The 20,518-nt window shown below is 41.7% G+C and overlaps 2 protein-coding genes across 2 annotated transcripts; both read right to left on the minus strand.

The window, feature by feature from the left end:
- Window positions 1-389: 389 nt before the first annotated feature.
- Window positions 390-10,932, minus strand: snapc1b (small nuclear RNA activating complex, polypeptide 1b). The gene is made up of 13 exons (XM_053620311.1): window positions 8,873-10,932; window positions 8,751-8,780; window positions 8,478-8,639; window positions 7,224-8,389; window positions 6,023-6,182; window positions 5,497-5,637; window positions 4,598-4,708; window positions 4,366-4,518; window positions 4,190-4,252; window positions 4,024-4,086; window positions 3,524-3,659; window positions 2,916-2,990; window positions 390-2,793 (listed from the first exon to the last, which is right to left on the minus strand). The coding sequence occupies exons 4-13, from the start codon at window positions 7,352-7,354 to the stop codon at window positions 2,741-2,743; spliced, it is 1,086 nt and encodes a 361-aa protein (XP_053476286.1). The 5' UTR covers window positions 7,355-8,389; window positions 8,478-8,639; window positions 8,751-8,780; window positions 8,873-10,932; the 3' UTR covers window positions 390-2,740.
- A 4,022-nt stretch (window positions 10,933-14,954) lies between these two features.
- Window positions 14,955-17,935, minus strand: LOC128605150 (interferon alpha-inducible protein 27-like protein 2A). Its single transcript, XM_053620313.1, has 4 exons — window positions 17,807-17,935; window positions 17,354-17,416; window positions 16,291-16,452; window positions 14,955-15,219 (listed from the first exon to the last, which is right to left on the minus strand). Exons 1-4 carry the CDS (start codon window positions 17,811-17,813, stop codon window positions 15,014-15,016), a joined length of 438 nt encoding a protein of 145 aa, XP_053476288.1. The 5' UTR covers window positions 17,814-17,935; the 3' UTR covers window positions 14,955-15,013.
- Between the last annotated feature and the right edge of the window lie 2,583 nt (window positions 17,936-20,518).

Below are 20,518 nucleotides of genomic sequence, written 5' to 3' on the forward strand. Positions count from 1 at the left end.
TTAGTGGTTAGCACGCGTGCGTCACATCTCCAGGGTTTGTGGCGGACCGAATCCCGGCTCCACCCCGTGTGCGTGGACTTTACATTTTCTCCTCGTGCTTCGGGGGTTTCCTCCGGGTACTCCAGTTTCCTCCCCCAGTCCAAAGACGGGCGGCTGTGGCTCAGGTGGTCGTCCGCTAATCGTAGGGGCGGCGGTTCGATTCCCGGCCCACGTGACTCCACATGCCGAAGTGTCCTCGGGCAAGACACCGAACCCCAAGTTGCTCCTGATGGCAAGTTAGCGCCTCGCATGGCAGCTCTGCTAGCATTCGTGTGTGTGTGTGTGAATGGGTGAATGAGACAATGTAAAGCGCTTTGGAATAGCTAAGGTTAAAAAAGCGCTATATAAGTGCAGACCAGACCATTCACATGCGTTATAGGCTGACCGGCATTTCCGAATTGTCCATGGTGTGCATTTGCGCCCTGCGATGGGTTGGCACCCTGTCCAGGGTGTCCCCTGCCTTGTACCCCGAGCTCCATGTGACCCTGGGTAGGATAAGCGGTATGGAAAATGGATGGATGGATGGACGGATATAGTCTCTACTGTCGGTGTTATTAACTCGTCCTTCAAATATGTTCATCGCACTCATTTATATGCATGCACGTTTATATTGTTATTTTTCTTTGTCTATTCACATAATAGATAGATAATTTATTGGTCCTCAAAGAGGAAATTTGTTTACACCGTGGGTGCGTAGAAAAACAAAAACATAATAACATCATCGATACAAACCATTATACACAATCCCAGGCATAAAGGGGAGAAGGGAACAAAAAGAAAAACATCAGGAGCGTCATACAACAAATGCATCTGGCATCACAATGGCTGAGTACCTACGTGTTTAACGCTCGTATAGCCATCGGAACAAAACTCCTACCATAGCTGGCCTTTCTGGACATGGGTAGTCTATACCTACGGCCCGAAGGAAGGGGGTTGAAATAGTGATAAAGTGGGTGGTTTGGATCATTTAAAATTTTATGTGCCTTCTGAAGGGTATATGAAATGACAGTCCGATAAATTGTGGGTGGGAATACCGCTAATTTTTCTCCCTAAATTAGTTATTTTCAAGAGTTTGTTCTTATTGGTAACTGATAGCATATAGAAAAATCAAACGGCACCATACATGAGAACCGGTTCTATAATACTTCGGTACAGAAGAAGAAGCAGGCTAGGCTGAACAGACAGATATTTAAGTTTACGGATAACTGTAGGTCTCTGTCGAGAGCACTTGTAAATACCTAGAGTGTCCTGATTGACACTGAGATGTTTATCCAATGTGATGCCCGGGTATCTGAAACGCTCCACACTTTCAACCATCTCTCGGTTAATGGTAATACTGGAAGGATGGGTCGGTGTTTTGGAAGAGCTAAAAACCAGTTGCTTAGTCTTTTCGATATTGAGGTGACTGGGCATCCTGCTTAGTTAGAAGGGACTCATAACGCAGCTCTTGGTAGTGTTTGGTTTGTTGATAGTTTATGTTCATATACGTGTCCTCCCATGAGTGACTGTCAACAATGTCCTAATAGTCCTCTGATGACTTGTGTGCTGGTGGGGGTTTTGTATGCAAAAAAAAAAAACGACAAGAAACAACAGCAATGACTTTTTACAGAAGTATTTTCACCATATCGTGTGTAGAAAAACCTCCACATCATTAACTTATACATCTTTTAAACATCAGTCACTAGTCTCCGTATATACATGGTAATAAAATGATAAAACAATTCAAAGATTATGGGGTAAAAAAAATACACTTGAAATAAAAGTCTGTCTTTTTGTGTGAAGTATCTCGTTTGATATTTCTAGAAATATTCATCCATAGTGATGCGTCACTGGTTTTGTCCAATCAGACACGACCGGCTACAAGCCGGTCCAATCATATTTCAGCTGTTACAATCAGACACGCCCTTTTACAAACCCATTCAATCAAACTTGACCTGTTACAAGCCGGTCCATTCGGACATGATTTGTCACAAGCTTTTACAATCAGATCTGACCTGTTAGAAGCTGATCCAATCAGGTACAAGCTGTTACAATCAGATCTGACCTGTTAGAAGCCAGTCCAATCAGACACAATCAGTTACAAGCCGGTCCAATCAGACATGGCTTGTCACAAGCCCATCAAATTAGACAGGACCTGTCACAATCCCATCCAAACAAACTTGACCTGTTATAAGCCTGTCCAATCAGATGCCTATCCAATCAAACACAGCATGTTACGAATTAGATATTACCTGTCACAAGTCGGTCCAATCATGTCTCGTCTATTAAAAGGCCCAAGCGGTAAAAAAAAAAAAAAAATACAAACCGTGACCGGCTCATAAAGTCAGATATTTGACAGATATGACAGGAATCGGACAAAACTCATTAAAATTCTGTCCAGTCTAGTACAATCAGTCATAAACTTGTCAAAGTTGACAAGGCCCATCACAAGTCCAATCATGTGTGGCTCATCAAAAGCCTCTCCAATCAGACATGACCCGTCACACGCTCATCCAATCAGACATGACCCATTATAAACCTGTAAAATCAGACACGACCCATTATAAACCTGTCCAATCAGACATGACCAATCAGACACGACCCATTATAAACCTGTCCAATCAGACATGACCCAGTATAAACCAGTAAAATCAGATACGACCCATTATAAACCAGTAAAATCAGACACGGCCCATGAGCCGGTCCAATCAGGCTTTGTTGTTTAGTGTTTACTACGCATGCGCTCTTTCCAGATGAATCTTCTCTTCTTTTTTTCTGATGAACAGAGGAGAGGGGAAAAAAAAGACACAGACACCCGGTCAGTGACGACAAGGAAACAACAATAAAACACCTTTATGTGATCAGTCCAGATAATAGCGCTGTCTGATTTGACTCACCTTCAGTCTTTTCACCCTCCACCGCGGTGAGGCGCCATAACCGGGTTGTGCGCTGCAGCCCCCCGTTCTCGCTTCCTATTGGACGAACAAGCTGCCAATCAGCATCTCAAAAGTCATTTTATATCTAAAGAAACACACGCAGGTAGTGACGGATATTCTTCTGCTCTGTTCCTGTGCGTCAGTGATCAATCTCTCGGTGTAACCCCACAGAATTATAGCCAACTCCATAATTATTGGCACCCTACATGAAAACGAAGTGCCGTTTTTGCGGTTAGACGTATATAAACACTCTGCGTGGATTTATATTAATATATTTTATATACACATACACACAGCATTTATAATACATGTCTCTTAGGTCGTGCATATACTCTTTCATTCTTCTTCTTCTTTTTAAAAAGGAAAGGTGCGGGTTTTTGGAGAATAAATTCCTTTCAATTACAGCTTTATTTTTCAGTGTGAGCTGAAACTAATTACCCACAGCCAGATTTTGTAAACATCCCATACATTTTATACTGGACGGGACTTTTAACATATATTTTGTTTACTCCGAGCGACCTGTCCGTGAAACAAATCGCGTGCGTTTTCGGATCGCTCCTCTCACTCACCTTCGGCCGTGAAGCGCGAGCTCGTGCGCATTTTAAGAGACGGGGGTTTCTTGAACCTGGGGATTTGCCGCGTGGACTCGGAGTCCTGGGCCGCTGACGTCAACTCGATTTGTCTGTGACGCCGAGATCTCGAAGCCTGACGCGCAAAAACACATTACACACGATATCGTTCAGGTGTTTTCTGTCGTGAGTATTTACTCACGATTGATTCGCTGCATTGTGATTGTCTCGCATTCCAGCCAGACAAATAATCCCGATAAATATATTAACTCATTTCCCTGTTCCTAAGAAACTGTATCAGACACGCGCACACAAAGTTAGGCTTGGAACTAAAATATATAGCACTTATCAGTATGTATTGTTCTTCCTGCAAGAATATTTACAATTATAAATCAGTGCATAATTCTATAATTACTTCAGGGCCACATAATCAATCCATTTTGAATCATGATCACATTCTGCACGATCGTCTGTACGTTCAGCGTCTTTATAATACACACCTCCACAGCCTGCGCGTAAGACCTGGATTTGATGGAGGCCAGGAGCTGAGCTCTGCGAGAACTCTGCAGGAGAGAAATATGTTTACATGTTTTATGTTATGTATACAGTTTGATCAATTCTTCTGTGTGATGATAATTGTGTGTTTGTTTTATTTAAAAATCCCACCTCATCATGAGCCTGACTTGACGTTCCTTCTCCTGCGTCTCCGTCACTCGGACTGCCAAACTCCTACACACACACACACACACAGAGAGGATCATGGTGTCAGGCCAAAACAAGAAAACGATCACAACTCCTTCTTGTCCTGCGTGCGTCTCACACACACTTCGATTAACACTCACGGCCTGGTTCTGCTGCCAGCTGCAGAACGTGAGGACGGCGCTGCGCAGTTTGGGCACCAGGTTGGGTTTGACGAGACTCAGATGGGACTGGGGCGGCTGTGGTAGGATGGCCTTCTTCAGCCCTTCGTAGTGCTCGTGGACGTTGGCCAGCTCCTGGAAACCGTACCACAGAAATGTCAAGTACCAGCAATGTATTATTATTATTTTCGTGTCGTTCTGTCGTTTGTCTCGCCTCGAGCAGGTCGGTGCCGATGAGCTCCTGAGGTCGGGTCGGCCGGTCCACAAACGACTCGCACAGCTGCTGCCTCCTGTCCACCCTCTTCTTCTTCACCTGAAAGGACAGCTGTGTCCAGAACGCACAGCGAAACAGGGGTCGTGTTATAGAAGCAGGATTCGGGACACAGTAATAAAGTCAGAGGGAGTTATGTAGTTTAAACGGAGATTATATGTGACAGGGACGCTATACCGTAAAAACAAAAAAATCCCATCACGCTTATCGTAAAAGAGTAAGGGTATAACCCCAGTGCCCACCCCCCCAATACTATGTAAAGTGCTTTGAATGTCTAAAAAAGTGCTATATAAATGTAAGGAATTATTATTATTATTATTATTATTATTTTATATAAGCTAGGAGAAGTAGATCCAGGTCTTGCTGATGTGCTTTAAGTCACAGAGGGACTTCATGTCTTCTATAAACATAAGCTGTACTTTAAAAACACATGGCCGAAAGCTGTAACTTTATGGAGGCGGCCATCTTGGATAACTCAAAGCACCAGAATCGCCTTCCTTGGGCTGAACTGTGACCGAACGCTGGAGGAGGATAATACAGGTCCAATCTCCTTGCTGTTTTACAAACGTGTATTTAAAAATGAGATTTAGGAGATGAACGATGACGTTTCAAGCGGGTGTGTGAACACAGAACTGATTAAAAAAACAAAAAACCTTGTACTAGCGTTGTCGCTGTACTAACTAGCAGGGTTTTAGCTTGATACTACTCTTAGACCCTGATCTAGTTGACACTAGCATGAAGAAGAAGTGGATCTACCAAATGTGTCTAGATTTAAATCCCAGCACGTGTCCCCCTCCCCCCTTCTATATACATTACACTCCAAAGTAAGAGGTATAACCCACCGTGTCCGGCATGGCGGTGAAGCAGACGGCTTGCTCAGACAGCAGTTTCTTGAGAATGTACACCACGTCATAGTGCTGCGCGTTCACCGCGTCCTGCTGGAAACGGATCAGCTCGTCCCAGTCCTTCAGAGCGATGCGGATCTGCACGATCACACGTCATATAACTACACAGTCTATAAGGCATAATCGTGTGTTCATGCACTTGTACTAATACGTTATCGTTTCTATAGTAACAGCTCATTCACAGGGATAATACGTCGACACATTGAAAATGATAGCCCTGTTATTTAACAAAGCGTCGCCGTGGTGACGTTTCCTGTCAAGAGCGTTCTATGTGGCGTTCATGGAAGGAGTCTCCAGTGTCACCGTTTGTGGTTTCTAGAAAAGTAGAAACGCGTTCCACGGCTTCTTCAAAGCATTCGTTCATTATCTACAGCCTTAAAATTCCATCCGACAGAGACGGAACGAATTTATGAGAAGCGACCTATGAGAAGCGAGAGCTCGGGTTCCCATCGGGAGGCTTTACCCGCTCTTTAGGAACGTTGAACTGAGAGGTGTAGAGGCTGTAGAGCAGGTAAAGACCTCCTACACGGATCTGGAAGGAATACGGAGGGAGCAGGTACTGAGACGCTGCAGACAGAACCAAGCGTGTGAAGACCTTCTTCTCACTGGGCTCCAAGATGCCACTGAGAGAGAAGAAAGAGAGGGAGGGAGAGAGAGAGAGAGAGAGAGAGAGAGAGAGAGAGAGAGAGAGAGAAAGAAGAAAGAGATTTATGAGGGTCTGGAATGCTTTAACATCCTTCATCAGTTTGTAAATAGAAACCTAAACTGCACAAATAAACGACAAACACACACAAAATTGAATCCAGAAATTATACTCCGAAATATTTGAACTGCGGAAGCCAGTACCGTTGTTCCTACCGATCTGTGATCATGATGAAAGTATTACAGATATGACTGAAATTAGCATTAGTGCCAATATTGCTTATGGCTGCTTTAATTTCTGCTTCTCGTTCATTGTAGTACAACAGTTTCTCTGTTCAGCGTTATGTCATATAATGCATGTAAAACAGACACCAAATAGCGTGCTGGTTTGACAAATTTGACTTAAAGTAAAGTATCTGTTTATAAAGGAGAAGTCAAGGGGGGGGGGGGAGAAGGGGAGAGATAGATAGAGAGAGAGAGAGATAGAGAGAGAGAGATAGAGAGAGCGAAGGGGAGAGAGAGATAGAGAGATATAAGGGGGGAAGAGAGAGATAGATAGATAGATCAAGAGAGAGACAGAGAGAGATAGAGAAAAGGGGAAAGAGAGAGAGAGAGAGAGAGAGGAGAGATATAGAGAGATAGAGACAGAGAGAGACAGAGAGAGAGACAGAGAGAGATAGAGAGAGCGATAGAGAGAGCGACAGAGAGAGAGACAGAGAGAGATAGAGAGAAGGGGAAAGAGAGAGATAGAGAAAGAGAGATAGAAGGGGAGAGAGTGAGAGATATATAGAGAGAGATAGATAGGTATAGAGAGAGATAGAGAGAGATAGAGAGAAGGGGAGAGAGTGAGAGAGATAGAGAGATAGAGAGATAGAGAGAGATAGAGAGAAGGGGAAAGAGAGATACAGAAAGAGAGATAGAAGGGGAGAGAGTGATATATATATATATATATATAGAGAGAGAGAGAGAGAGAGAGAGAGAGAGAGAGAGAGAAGTACAACTTGACATTCAGCTCTACTTACTAAAATATACTGGAGAATTTCATCTCTCTCCAGATGGCTGAAAACTCCTCGAACCGCACAGACGCCGTGGCCTGAAAACGCGCGAGTAAATCCTCACAGTCCGTCTTCAAAGTCTGTTTAAAATAATCCATCTTACCCTCTCAGCCCCGGAAAACAAAAACACTCATTAACCCGGAAGTTTACATGAACCGCGTGCTTCTTCTTCGTCGTTCGAGCGGATGCGGGATGTTTACCGACTCGAGTGTTGCACCGCCATCTTGTGGCCTGAATAAGAAATACACCGTCACAACACATTCCTAGTAGCGGGACAAAGTCTGTTTTCCTTTGGATATCATCCAGCTCTCTCTACTTAGAGTTACTTTTGCTACCTTGTTGCCTGTATGCTTTACTGGTTATAAGCCACGTCTTCCTTTATAACTGGGTTTAGTCCGGTACAAATTAAAGTCTTAGTTATTCGTGTTAGTTGTATTTGTGGAGTATGGGTCCACAAAGCCTTTGTCGGTTGTGTCTTTGAATGTTAGAGGAATACCTGACAGTGTGAAAAAGAAAAGCAATGTTTTTATTTTATTTTGTAAGAGAAGCACAGCAGATTTTTATCTTTCTTCAGGAAACGCAGTCAGGGAACTCGGATGTTTTGGAGGATACACTGAGGAAATACCATTTACTCTTAGTCACGGCAGCCACTACTTGGCTGGATCTGATATACTGGTAGGTAGGTTTCAAGGGCTTATAGTAGAAACAGTGTGTTCAGATGACGAGTTGGAAGTCTAAATCCGTTTCAAGCAGGAGAGACGATTCATAACAGAAGCTACCTTAATCCACTTAAACTTTGTTCATAACAACAACAACAAAATCACTGGGAAAGTGAAATAAGACACTTACTCCAACATTATAAGTGCACCTATTTTATTAGTTATTTTATTAGGACTACACAGTGCACACCTTCATCTAGATGAAAACAAGTAAAAGGTCTTCTTCACATCAGAAAGAATTTTTATCATCAGGCAAAAAACCCCCCCCCAGAAAACAACAAATAGTATTTGCCATTTGTTTTGTTTAAATCAAGGTTTAACCACATGAAGAGGTTAAGCATTCAACCGCTCCAACCACAGCCGCTCCTGTAGCCGCCGCTACGGCCTGGCCAGCAGCAGAAAGTCCAGCAGCTCCTGAATATCACAAGAACGTTACAGCAAGTAATGAGAGAACTATTGCTATTTGCTTATGAAGCGCAGTTCTGATTGTGTCTGTGATTACCGACGGACTGGAGGACAGCAACAGCACCTCCTGCTACTACGCCGCCACCGTTAGCAACAGCTGCTGCTGACATCATCGACGAAGCTAGGGATCCTGCAGCGATGCCTCCAGCAGTGAAACCCATCGCTGATACCACAAGTGGAGCCGCTACTACAGCGCCAGCTTAAAGACAAACCAGTCACCGAGAAGTGGAATTAAGCACCACATACCGTACACACAGCATCCATATCATCACTGTAGTACTTGGTGCAAAAGACAACACTTCAGACCTACCTGCTCCAGCTCCCATTGCCACAATTGTGCCTGGGACAGCGTAAAAGATTAGAAAATGATTCATATTAGTGCACTAAAAAGTGTTTACCTTATCAAATCCGAACAGACAGTAGATGACTTACCCAAGTCCATTTTGGAATCTCTGCTAGAAAAACAGCAGCTGAGTGTTTTTAAAGAAGTCAGCTGAGAGGTGGAGCTCTTACTCAGAAACGAAACCTACAGCCTGAGGCGGAAATGAAACCAAGCCAAGACCCTGAGAGCTCCACCGAGAGGCTGCACTGAGCACATGAACTGTTTGGTGTGTAGTGAAGTCTACTAAAATGAACCGTCACCATTTCCACATTGTAATATTAAGATTCAGAGAGAGCTAGATGTTCCGAAGTAAAAAGTTCCATATTTACATAATATAACCTTGCTAATATAACCTTGCCGAGGGATTCAGATGATATTTAAAAAAAAAAAAAGCGTCAAAAAGAAAGCACACTGACCCATGTATTATCACAATATACAGCAGTAATCTAATTATGGACCTTATTCTGAATAAGACACTATTCTGATTAAGGTGTTTACACGAGTCGCTTTTAGAATATTCCTTTCATGTTCCTGTTTTACATGTTACAGAACATAGATCGATTAACGACACGTGTCATTACGTCCCCACGCCACGTGTCCCGGCGTTCCCTCCAGAATTTCACGTATCGACACAGGGTGCGTCTTCGTTATGGGACCGTATACGGTTTTTGGGTGTTTCCGCTTTTAATTTGACGAAAGCTTCGAGCGCGGTTAATTCTTTATCATGTACTTCGATAACGCGGAACAATTTAATATCAGAACATACTCGGCATGAAACAACGTTAATTATCCCGGATGATTCTTTGTTTTTATTTTCGAGCCGTGTACCCAGTACCCTGCACGGGAGGATACAGTAATCAGTTTCAACATGCGTGCTCCAAATGCAGATCGTCTCATTACTGTTTAAAAATCTTCATCTTTTTATTCCGTGCTGCAAAAATGAACACACCCTTATCAAGTCTGATTAAACAGTGGACAATTTACTACGATTCATCTTGTACACACTCCCAGAAGACAAGCACGGGTAGGTCTATTCGAAGAAGCGGCTGAAAGGTGGAGTGCGTACGCAGAAACAAACCTTCTCCTTATTTGGAAATGAAAACACAAAGCTGAGGACGAAACAGCGAAACGAATTACATCTCACGCTGTTAGGTAAAAAAAACCTACAAAACCTGACTGCTGAGGAACTTATCTGTAGCCCTTTCTACTCATCTAGGGTTCGTACAGATGCTTCCTAATGAAGTTCCAGGACTTTCAAGGACTTTACAAGCACTGTCGTTTTTGATTTCAACGACTATGCAAGAGATGGCATTCAAACATTTCTCAAGATTGCACCGTAACGTCAATAAATGGAGCGTCCCAAAAGTCTCCATACTTTCCCATGGGGGCAATTTATTTATTTATTTATTTTTTAGCAAACTGTCTTCCAAAAATTTTCCATACTTAGTTTATTTATGAATTTATTTTCGGGTAGCCTTTAAGAATACCTTTGACAAAAGAAGACCGTATTGACGTCGTTCTCGCGGCCGGATCGGGAAGCTGTCGCAAGGTTGCGACGGACTTCGACACGAAACACGGCGAGCACGTCACGCACGACACGGGCGCCGAACTGGGAGCATCACTGGCCGCTCTCTTCTATGGAAAGTAGCTAAGGTTTGTCCAAAAAGTCGCTAGATTTGAAGCACCTTGTACGAACCCTGTTCATCAATTGCTACGATAATTCAGAAAGGTTTGACAACAGAAACTTAACAAGTTAACAAGGTTTGAGACAAAGCCATATGCAGGAGACACTACGCCATTGGAGACACTCTCCGTATCATTAGTGACACTCGCTACGTCATCAGAGGGACTTGGTAAAATGCCAGAGGTGCTTGGATCGTCAGTGGGAACACTCGCTACGTCGTTGGAGATGGTCAGTACGTCAATAAAGACACTCGGTACATCACTGGAGACACTCGCTATGTCATCTGAGACACTTGATTTGTCATTGAGGGGGGCACTAGTTACACCCTTTGTGACACTCTTTGTTGGACACATTGTACACACTACACCATCAGAGATTTTTGCATTCAAGTTTTATATATATATATACACACATATATATATATATACATACATAAATATACATATATATACACACACACATACATATATATATATATATATATATATATATATATATATATATATATATATATATATAAATATCCATACGTTGTCTGGCTTTTGTTTAAGAACTAGGCCACCATTTGCAGCGTCACCTTTCTGAAGTCGCAAGTCCCATCGTGTTGTTATGTATAAACAACGAACGGTTTGTTCTACTCGGCTACTCGGCGATGGCATTCAAGAAGCTCACCACAAGTTACCTGGAAATGCTGAGATGCTGTCTTTCACCCCTAGTTTCCTACATTCAGAAAACCTTCACTGGCACGTTAGAAAATGTGCCAAATCTCCGACGCTTCGTCCGCCAAATGCTGTAAACGTAAATGATTATTTACACGTCGCTTGAAACTTTTCTTTGCTGTTTTTGAGTTGGAAGTCTCAATCCGTTTCAAGCAGGAGAGACGATTCATAACAGAAGCTACCTTAATCCACTTAAACTTTGTTCATAACAACGACAACAACAACAATAACAACAACAACAAAATCACTGGGAAAGTGAAATAAGACACTTACTCCAACATTATAAGTGCACCTATTTTATTAGTTATATATTAGTTATATATTAGGACTATACAGTGCACACCTTCATCTAGATGAAAACAAGTAAAAGGTCTTCTTCACATCAGAAAGAATTTTTATCATCAGGCAAAAAACCCCCAGAAAACAACAAATAGTATTTGCCATTTGTTTTGTTTAAATCAAGGTTTAACCACATGGAGAGATGTAGCTTTCAACCACTCTAGCCACAGCCGCTCCTGTAGCCGCCACTACGGCCTGGCCAGCAGCAGAAAGTCCAGCAGCTCCTGAATATCACAAGAACGTTACAGCAAGTAATGAGAGAACTATTGCTATTTGCTTATGAAGCGCAGTTCTGATTGTGTCTGTGATTACCGACGGACTGGAGGACAGCAACAGCACCTCCTGCTACTACGCCGCCACCGTTAGCAACAGCTGCTGCTGACATCATCGACGAAGCTAGGGATCCTGCAGCGATGCCTCCAGCAGTGAAACCCATCGCTGATACCACAAGTGGAGCCGCTACTACAGCGCCAGCTTAAAGACAAGCCAGTCACCGAGAAGTGGAATTAAGCACCACATACCGTACACACAGCATCCATATCATCACTGTAGTACTTGGTGCAAAAGACAACACTTCAGACCTACCTGCTCCAGCTCCCATTGCCACAACTGAATAAATTGTGCCTGGGACAGCGTAAAAGATTAGAAAATGATTCAGATTAGTGCACTAAAAAGTGTTTACCTTATCAAATCCGAACAGACAGTAGATGACTTACACACGTCCATTTTGGAATCTCTGCTAGAAAAACAGCAGCTGAGTGTTTTTAAAGAAGTCAGCTGAGAGGTGGAGCTCTTACTCAGAAACGAAACCTACAGCCTGAGGCGGAAATGAAACCAAGCCAAGACCCTGAGAGCTCCACCGAGAGGCTGCACTGAGCACATGAACTGTTTGGTGTGTAGTGAAGTCTACTAAAATGAACCGTCACCATTTCCACATTGTAATATTAAGATTCAGAGAGAGCTAGATGTTCTGAAGTAAAAAGTTCCATATTTACATAATATAACCTTGCTAATATAACCTTGCCGAGGGATTCAGATGATATTTTAAAAAAAAAAAGCGTCAAAAAGAAAGCACACTGACCCATGTATTATCACAATATACAGCAGTAATCTAATTATGGACCTTATTCTGAATAAGACACTATTCTGATTAAGGTGTTTACACGAGTCGCTTTTAGAATATTCCTTTCATGTTCCTGTTTTACATGTTACAGAACATAGATCGATTAACGACACGTGTCATTACGTCCCCACGCCACGTGTCCCGGCGTTCCCTCCAGAATTTCACGTATCGACACAGGGTGCGTCTTCGTTATGGGACCGTATACGGTTTTTGGGTGTTTCCGCTTTTAATTTGACGAAAGCTTCGAGCGCGGTTAATTCTTTATCATGTACTTCGATAACGCGGAACAATTTAATATCAGAACATACTCTCATGATATATATACTCATGAAACAACTTCAATTATCCTGGATGATATCTCATCTTACTTCGAGCCGTGTACCCGGTACAAAGAAAAAAAAGCGTCCATCTTAATCTTTTAATTCCGTGCTGCAAAAACGAACACACCCTTATCAAGTCTGATTAAACAGTGGACAATTTACTACGATTCATCTTGTACACACTCCCAGAAGACAAGCACGGGTAGGTCTATTCGAAGAAGCGTCTGAAAGGTGGAGTGCGTACGCAGAAACAAAACTTCTCCTTATTTGGAAATGAAAACACAAAGCTGAGGACGAAACAGCGAAACGAATTACGTGTCATTTTTTTTACACGCATTTTTTACATGTCAAAAAAGAAAAAAAAAATCAAAAACAAAGAAAAACAGTTATTCTCGGAGTGGTAGAGAGAGCCAGCAGGTAGTGTGCTCATGCATGTCTCTGGTTCGATCCAGAGCTCGGGTTTTTTTTCAAAAACTTGCGATGAAATCTGCGTGGTCTTTCGCGGCGATGTTTGTTAGTAAACGAGACCTTTGCGCTGTACTCACGTTTGACGCACGTGAATCGAAGAAGGCTTTGGCTGAATGCGTGTCGCGATCCTGTGATGTGACGTGACGTGTCTGGGCTCGAATCTGAGGAAAATCCTCGGTAATTTATGGAAAAATCCCGAGCTCCTCCGAATATCGCGGCGTTCCCTTGATTTCGCGTTCATTTCTGCGATCGTGAATATCGCTAAATCCTCGAGCCACTGCTTATGGCTTATAAAGTAAATGAACGTGAAGTGCCTAACTACAAATGATACAATCTTACAGGTCAAATAACGATCAGAGGAATTTATACTAAATAAAACACGGCAACGATATTAACAACGCAATATTTTAGAGGGCAACAAACCGGGAAGAATAACTTTAAAGGTGACCAAAACTGCAAACATACCGCAAGTTATCATAAAGAAAGAATCTAGGGAGGGAAATACTCAATAAAATCAAAACAAACAAACAAAAGTAACAAAAATGAACCTTCTCCCTCATTGACCCAGCTGTCTTTCTTTTTTTTTTTCCCTTTTCAAAAATGAATTTATCTAATGAATCTCTAACACAGAAACCACGTATAAGTTACGATGCACGCATTGAGTTCCATTCCTCTTAAACACACCCTTGTCGACGTTGTTGTGCACTGCCTGTCACATGAAATATGTATAGAAAGGTAGAGTGGTGTATACTGAGGACTTAATCGCTTTTAACAAGCATACACACACACACCCTGGCCTGGAGACCTACAGTAGCTATATTTGGAACCAGTCCAGCTTGTTTTAACTCTGTACGATGTCCTCGGCCTGCTTGCTAGCTACCTTAATACACTCGGTACATCACTGGAGACACTCGCTATGTCATCTGAGACACTTGGTTTGTCATTGAGGGGGGCACTAGTTACACCCTCTGTGACACACTTTGTTGGACACATTGTACACACTACACCATCAGAGACGCTTATTATGTCAATAATAGACATGTGAGTAGATAGACTCTGGCTATGTCAGTGAAAACTCTTGATATGAAATGAGGGACACTTGTTATGTCACTGAAAAGTACAGAGACACATTTTTGCATTCAAGTTTTTTATATATATATATATATATATATATATATATGTAATATATATATAATATATATTATATATATATATAATATATATATAAAATATATAATATATATATAAAATATATAAATATATATTATATATAATAAATATATATTATATATAATATATATATATATATATATATATATATATATATATATATATATATATATATATATAATATATATATATACACACACACATACATACATATATACATACACACATATACTCTGCATTCAAGTCAGTTTAGCTCTTCTCTTGCTTAATAAGGAATCTGGACAAATTCAAAGACACAAAACACAAATGTTAAGTACTCAGTATGTATGTATTTTGGTACACACACACACACACACACACACACAAAATTAAGACTTTTGCAGTTCCATGGAAGGAAGGCTGTTTGAAGTGTCATCATCATCATCATCTGTTTCTGATGAATCTCCAGTAGAATCTTCAGGCTTAGGAGGTTGATCCCCATGACTACCACCAGAAAGCCACCCCACCGCACCGCCGATCAACCCGCCTGTAGACGCCACGCTTGCCGTTGTGGCAGCCGACAAGCCAGCGGCTCCTTGGGAATAGAGTTTAGAAATCACAAACGCTTTATTCATTAAAAAAAAAAAAGGATATTCAGTGAATATACAGTGCAACATAAGCCACTTTTATTTTGCTCTACTTTGTGCAACTCTGTCGCTACAGTACGTCACGGTCAGTCAAGTTCATGTTCGGAGACCTTCTGACATGCTCCAAGTTGTTCGTTACATGCTGTGCCGTGAGCTGATTACTTTTTAAAAGGCAAGTCGTTTAGAATAATGTATATGGGATTTCGGGGGTGTCTTTTTATGCGGATGATTGTGGCATAAATTTAGGATGTGTGGAATTTATCAGCGGTCATTGCCTACATCTGTATGTACACGTGGGTGATAAATACATTTTCTTGTCTGTACTGGTGATTTTTTCATGCACAAATTTAGCACTTGGTCTATGGACACTTTGATAAACGAATCCCTTGATTTTACTGAATGTGTTTCAATTAGGATACAAAAGACATCTCAAATTCAAATGACACGTTTTTAAGCATGATGAATTCTAATTAATTCAGGTTCTAATTTAACACCAGACTGATTGGTCAGCTGGTTGGTTGGTTGGTTGATTGTCAGTTGACTCCTTGGCCTGATTGGTTGTGTTTGGTTGGTTGCTTGGACTGAATCTTCTACTGGCTGTTCGACTGGTTGTTGTATTGGATGCATGTTGGTTGGTTGGTCGGATGAATGTTTGACTCATTGGTTACGTTTACATTCGGCAGACGCCCTTATCCAGAGCGACTTACATTTATCTCATTTATACAACTGAGCATCTGACGGTTAAGGGCCTCGCTCAAGGGCGCAGCGGTGGAAGCTTGGCAGTGCTGGTATTTGAACTTACAACCTTCTGATCAGTGGTCCGTCCGATTAGTCGACTGCTTTGTTTGTTTTTTGGTCGCTGGTTAGATTTCTACTTGGACTGATTGACTGGTTTATTGTTGGGTGATTACGTGAATTGATGGATCAGCTGGTTGGGTATTTATGTGATTTATTTTGTGATTAAATGCTTATATGATTGCGTTACTTAAACCAGCAGATCTACCGATTGGTCGACTCACCTACTGACTGAAGAACAGCCACCAGGCTGCCTGCTGCCACTCCTCCTCCATTAGCGATAGCAGCTGATGACATCATACCGGCAGCGAAGGACCCTGCTGTGATGCCACCCGCGGTGAAGCCCACCAACCCTAGTGCAGCAGGGACTACCACGACTGCACCCACTACAGAAAAAAACACACAAACCGCAAAGAAAATCCAACACGATTCATTATTTTCTCTCCTCTGTAGTTCTATATCTGCTAGAAAATATATGCAAGTTTTTTTTGTTTTTTTAAATTGATCTAGAAAACCCATTGCTGGTTTGTGTAGAACTGTAAATGGTTTTTTTCTTTCATAACTCACAACATTCCATTGTCTACTGAACTACAACCAAGATGGAAGAAAATGAGATTCGAATGCATTGTTGAAGGGGTTTGTAGTGTGAAGAACCTTCCCGTTCACCCCGCCGCACAGACGGAAAAGAAGAAACTGACCTGACATGGTCTGACGAGCCACCTAGTGGATGAATAGTGCGAAAACGTTAAGCTTGTTTTTAATATGATTTATAACTGTGAAATATTCCCCCTCAGACAAACAGCTGGAAATTGTATAGCATTTGGCAGAGCCGATGGATGTAACTGTAATCGTAATTATTTATATCTAGATGAGGAAAAAACTGTCATAAAGCACCATTTTGGGTGCTAGCATGAAAGACGGGGTTGGGTGATTTTAGTTTTTTTTTTTTTTTTAATTTCAAACTGATGAAAATCAAACGGACTAATTTTAGCTAACTGTCTAGCATTAGCTAGCACTAAAGTCTAAGAAGGGAAGTCTCTCGGCTACACACAGTGGATTTTCATTAAAATAGCGATTATTTTGCTGAGTCATTGAGATTGTATATAATGTTTTTGCAAGATGTGGGGGAAAAAAAAAAAGAAAAAAGAAAGAACACAGTACAGGAATAAACCTTAGATGGAATGCTAGTCTATCACAAGACACCATGCACTTGTGCATCTACTGGTGTGTAGACAGTAGGATAAAACTGGAGAACATTTATTTATATGAATAGCTCCTAGTACTGGCCTGCTCCAGCAGCGACTCCAACAACAACCCCAGCAGCGACCCCAGCCAAATCTTTGAAGAACTCTGAAATAAAAAAATAAATTAACATTATTGTATTATATTATTATAGCTACTGAAGAATAGTCACGGTTTTCTTTCATTTCTTGCATTATAGTTCTTCTCACTGTTCATGTTAACAGCATGATGTCTTTAAAACACATTAAAAAAACAGACTTCTGAATATATCCCCCCCCCCTTTTTTTATTTTATTTTTATTAATAATTACATCTTACATCTTTACATTACATTACATTAAGAATTGATTGTGTGTGTCTATGTGTGGTTGTCTGAGAGTGAGAATTTATTTTTCATACCAAACTGTTGAGGCCCCCGGACACACCCTGGCGGAAAACCACTGCTCTACACAAGAGTCTAAAAATCCAAATCTCCCCCCAGAGAAAAGCATTGACTTACTTTTCATGCTGAAATGTATAAAATCCAATACTGTGAGAAGGGAAAGAGCAGTCAGGTGCAGATATCTCAGCGCAGTGGAATAAACAAAAACCCTTTCGCTTTACGTTTCCTGTAAAATCCCACCTCCTGCACTGTGATTGGCTAATACAACACAGTTCTCTGATTGGACAGTTAAGACGTCCTTCACCTAGTGCACTAAATTAAAAATGACCCAACACTGAGAAGGTGCTAGATCAGTATCAAACCATAGTTGGGGGTTTATTAACCCAACATTTTATTTTATTTTAAATGTAGCCATATAATCTAAACAATAATTAATAACAATAATAATAATAATAATAATAATAATAATAATAACATCGTATTTTTGACACTCTCCATGGGTTTACTAAAGGGAAGTTTTTTTTAAAAAACCATATATGGAGATTTGGGGGCGTTCCTTTATGTAAATGAGTGTGACCGTGCACGAGCAGCGCAATTTTAGAAAGCCTGTGTTCATTAGCGTTCATTAAGTGCAGCTGTGCGTCCGCACGTGACATAAACGCCCGGGTTTTAGCGCTTTTGAGCGAGATTAAGCTAAAAGTGCATTGCGTACAACCGAATGATGAACCATTTCTCACTTCCACGTCTCCTGCGCGTCTTAAAACCCCGCACAAAAGGTCAGCTATCCTCTACAACATCCTAATCGAACTGTCCACGCGCCTTTTATATGTTTTTTTTTTACTTATATATACACGTTTCATTTGTGTCACGTGCCTTCACCTTGTTCTGAGCACTAGAGTCAGAAAGTGCTGCCATGATGGACAGTATAAGTGTGTATGGTCACTCCATGGGTGGGAGTGGTTCTCAATATTCTGTCATCCTCACACATTAGAATAACTTATACTGCTACGTGCATCACGCACAGAAACGTGAGTATGCACAGTTTACACGTAAAACTACAACCACAAGACCCCTCATCTCACTACCTTGTTGTCTGTCCAGCCTTGCTACACGTTCCAGGTAAGACGCTGTGTTATTTGCAGTGCTCATCATTTCCCAAGAGATGGCGTTGTATAATATTAATGGTGCCAATAATTCTGCAAACTGCACTAGTTCAAAGCAAGTTTTATTGTTTGAGAGAACGTCATTTTAAAATAAAATCCTACCCTCCCCCAACTACATTTGAGCTCAAAATGTCGCTGAGGAAGGATGCCAATACTTCTGGAGTTGACTATACAATATAATTTGCCTACAGAAGATAATGCAGAAATGATCTCGATTGAATTCCTATGCATAACTGGTTCGGTGGGATCAAGTGATGGGATCAAGCAGAGTTATTTGATTATTTTTCTATAACAGATATATAATTCTTATACTACGTATAGCAATTTGCCAACGATGATCTGTTTTGGAGGCTCCTGCTGGGTGGGAATGAAACCCTGCAGCCAGACCGGCCCTTTGCGGATAAGATGGAAGGCCCCTGGCGATAAACGGCCTCTCTCTGAGAAACGCCAACGTGTAAATCCTCCTGTATCGGAAAACTTGCAGACTGTTACAAAGGACTGAGACTGGAGACTCCTTCCATTAATGTTGAACAAACGTCTCCCTTACTCTTTACTATACCTATGATAACCTATTCAAAAACATTAGAACTCCTTATATTAGCGGAACAACCGTCAGAGATACGGTTATGGAAAACCTTCTGTGGCGGCTGTGGATCAGGTGGTAGAGCGGGTTGTCCACTAATCGTAGGGTCGGCGGTTCGATTCCCGGCGCACGTGACTGCACTTCTCAGAGCTGAACGTTACGCGTTACTCAGTCATGAAATTGGTGGGACAAATATAAAAATAGGTGCTGGTGATACCCTGAGCATCATCCTGCTATGTTATGACCTGTCGAGCTTGGCAGAAGGTCCGAGACTTCTCTGGATGGTTAATTTCAGACTTGAGTAAATTCCTAGAGATATTCCCCCCCCCCCCCCCCCCAATGATTTTGAGAAATCATACGATGTTTCAACTGCTTTATTCGAATATATAAAATCACATGGAAAAATGTACTTGATCGTTGGATTTGAGGATCGTTCTGTTCACCATCGGGCTGCTTTCATCATACACACCTGGCAACCCTGGACACCAGCGTGGCCGACCTCGTATATAAAAGCAAGCAGGAAGAGATTCATCAATCTCAAGCCTGTTATTTCTCTTCATTTACTTTGTGTTTAAAACGCCAGTTTGTGGAAGTCATGCCTCTTGACGCTAAATAATCCCACGTGTTAAATCATCACACGTTTTATTTAGCATTTCAACCAAACACCCCCCTCCCCCACCTCTCTTAGGGGATTTTTTTTTTTTCTTCACTTGTGAGACTGGGGTTAATTAGCAGAGTCTCCCTGCTCATACAACTCCTATTTATCTCCATTGTTCTGACACTTATTTAATTAACCTCTTCATGCCGTCTTCCCCTGACAGACGCCCAACCTCGACGCTCCTTGTCGTATTTCACAGACTCACGTACCTTATCTCGATGGACTCGAAGTGCGGCTGTTCTCCAAAGACTTCCGTTCAGACCACCGTTCTCTGTCTGAGAAACCAGACTTCAGGTTGCAACTCTGGCTGTGCATCACGCAACGTTCGTTCATTAAGTTCTAGGTTGTGCACTCGGGCAGGTTACCGGATTACGAGGTGACATCACGACGCGTTTGAACGCCTTCGTGCGTTCTCTTCACTCTGC

This window comes from Ictalurus furcatus, chromosome 3 (assembly GCF_023375685.1).
Source record: "Ictalurus furcatus strain D&B chromosome 3, Billie_1.0, whole genome shotgun sequence".
In the NCBI taxonomy this organism is placed as follows: Eukaryota; Metazoa; Chordata; class Actinopteri; order Siluriformes; family Ictaluridae; genus Ictalurus; species Ictalurus furcatus.

What these genes read in the sequence shown, in the direction of transcription:
- LOC128605150 (XM_053620313.1), bottom strand. An exon ending in TGGAGTCGCTGCTGGAGCAG is followed by an intron (nt 16,453 to 17,353) that starts GCCAGTACTAGG and finishes TTTTTTCTGTAG; the next exon opens with TGGGTGCAGTCGTGGTAGTC. An exon ending in GGCTGTTCTTCAGTCAGTAG is followed by an intron (nt 15,220 to 16,290) that starts GTGAGTCGACCA and finishes TCTATTCCCAAG; the next exon opens with GAGCCGCTGGCTTGTCGGCT.
- snapc1b (XM_053620311.1), bottom strand. Translation starts at nt 7,354, where the DNA reads ATGGATTATTTTAAACAGACTTTGAAGACGGACTGTGAGGATTTACTC. An exon ending in TCAACGTTCCTAAAGAGCGG is followed by an intron (nt 5,638 to 6,022) that starts GTAAAGCCTCCC and finishes GTGATCGTGCAG; the next exon opens with ATCCGCATCGCTCTGAAGGA. An exon ending in CAAGTCAGGCTCATGATGAG is followed by an intron (nt 4,087 to 4,189) that starts GTGGGATTTTTA and finishes TCTCTCCTGCAG; the next exon opens with AGTTCTCGCAGAGCTCAGCT.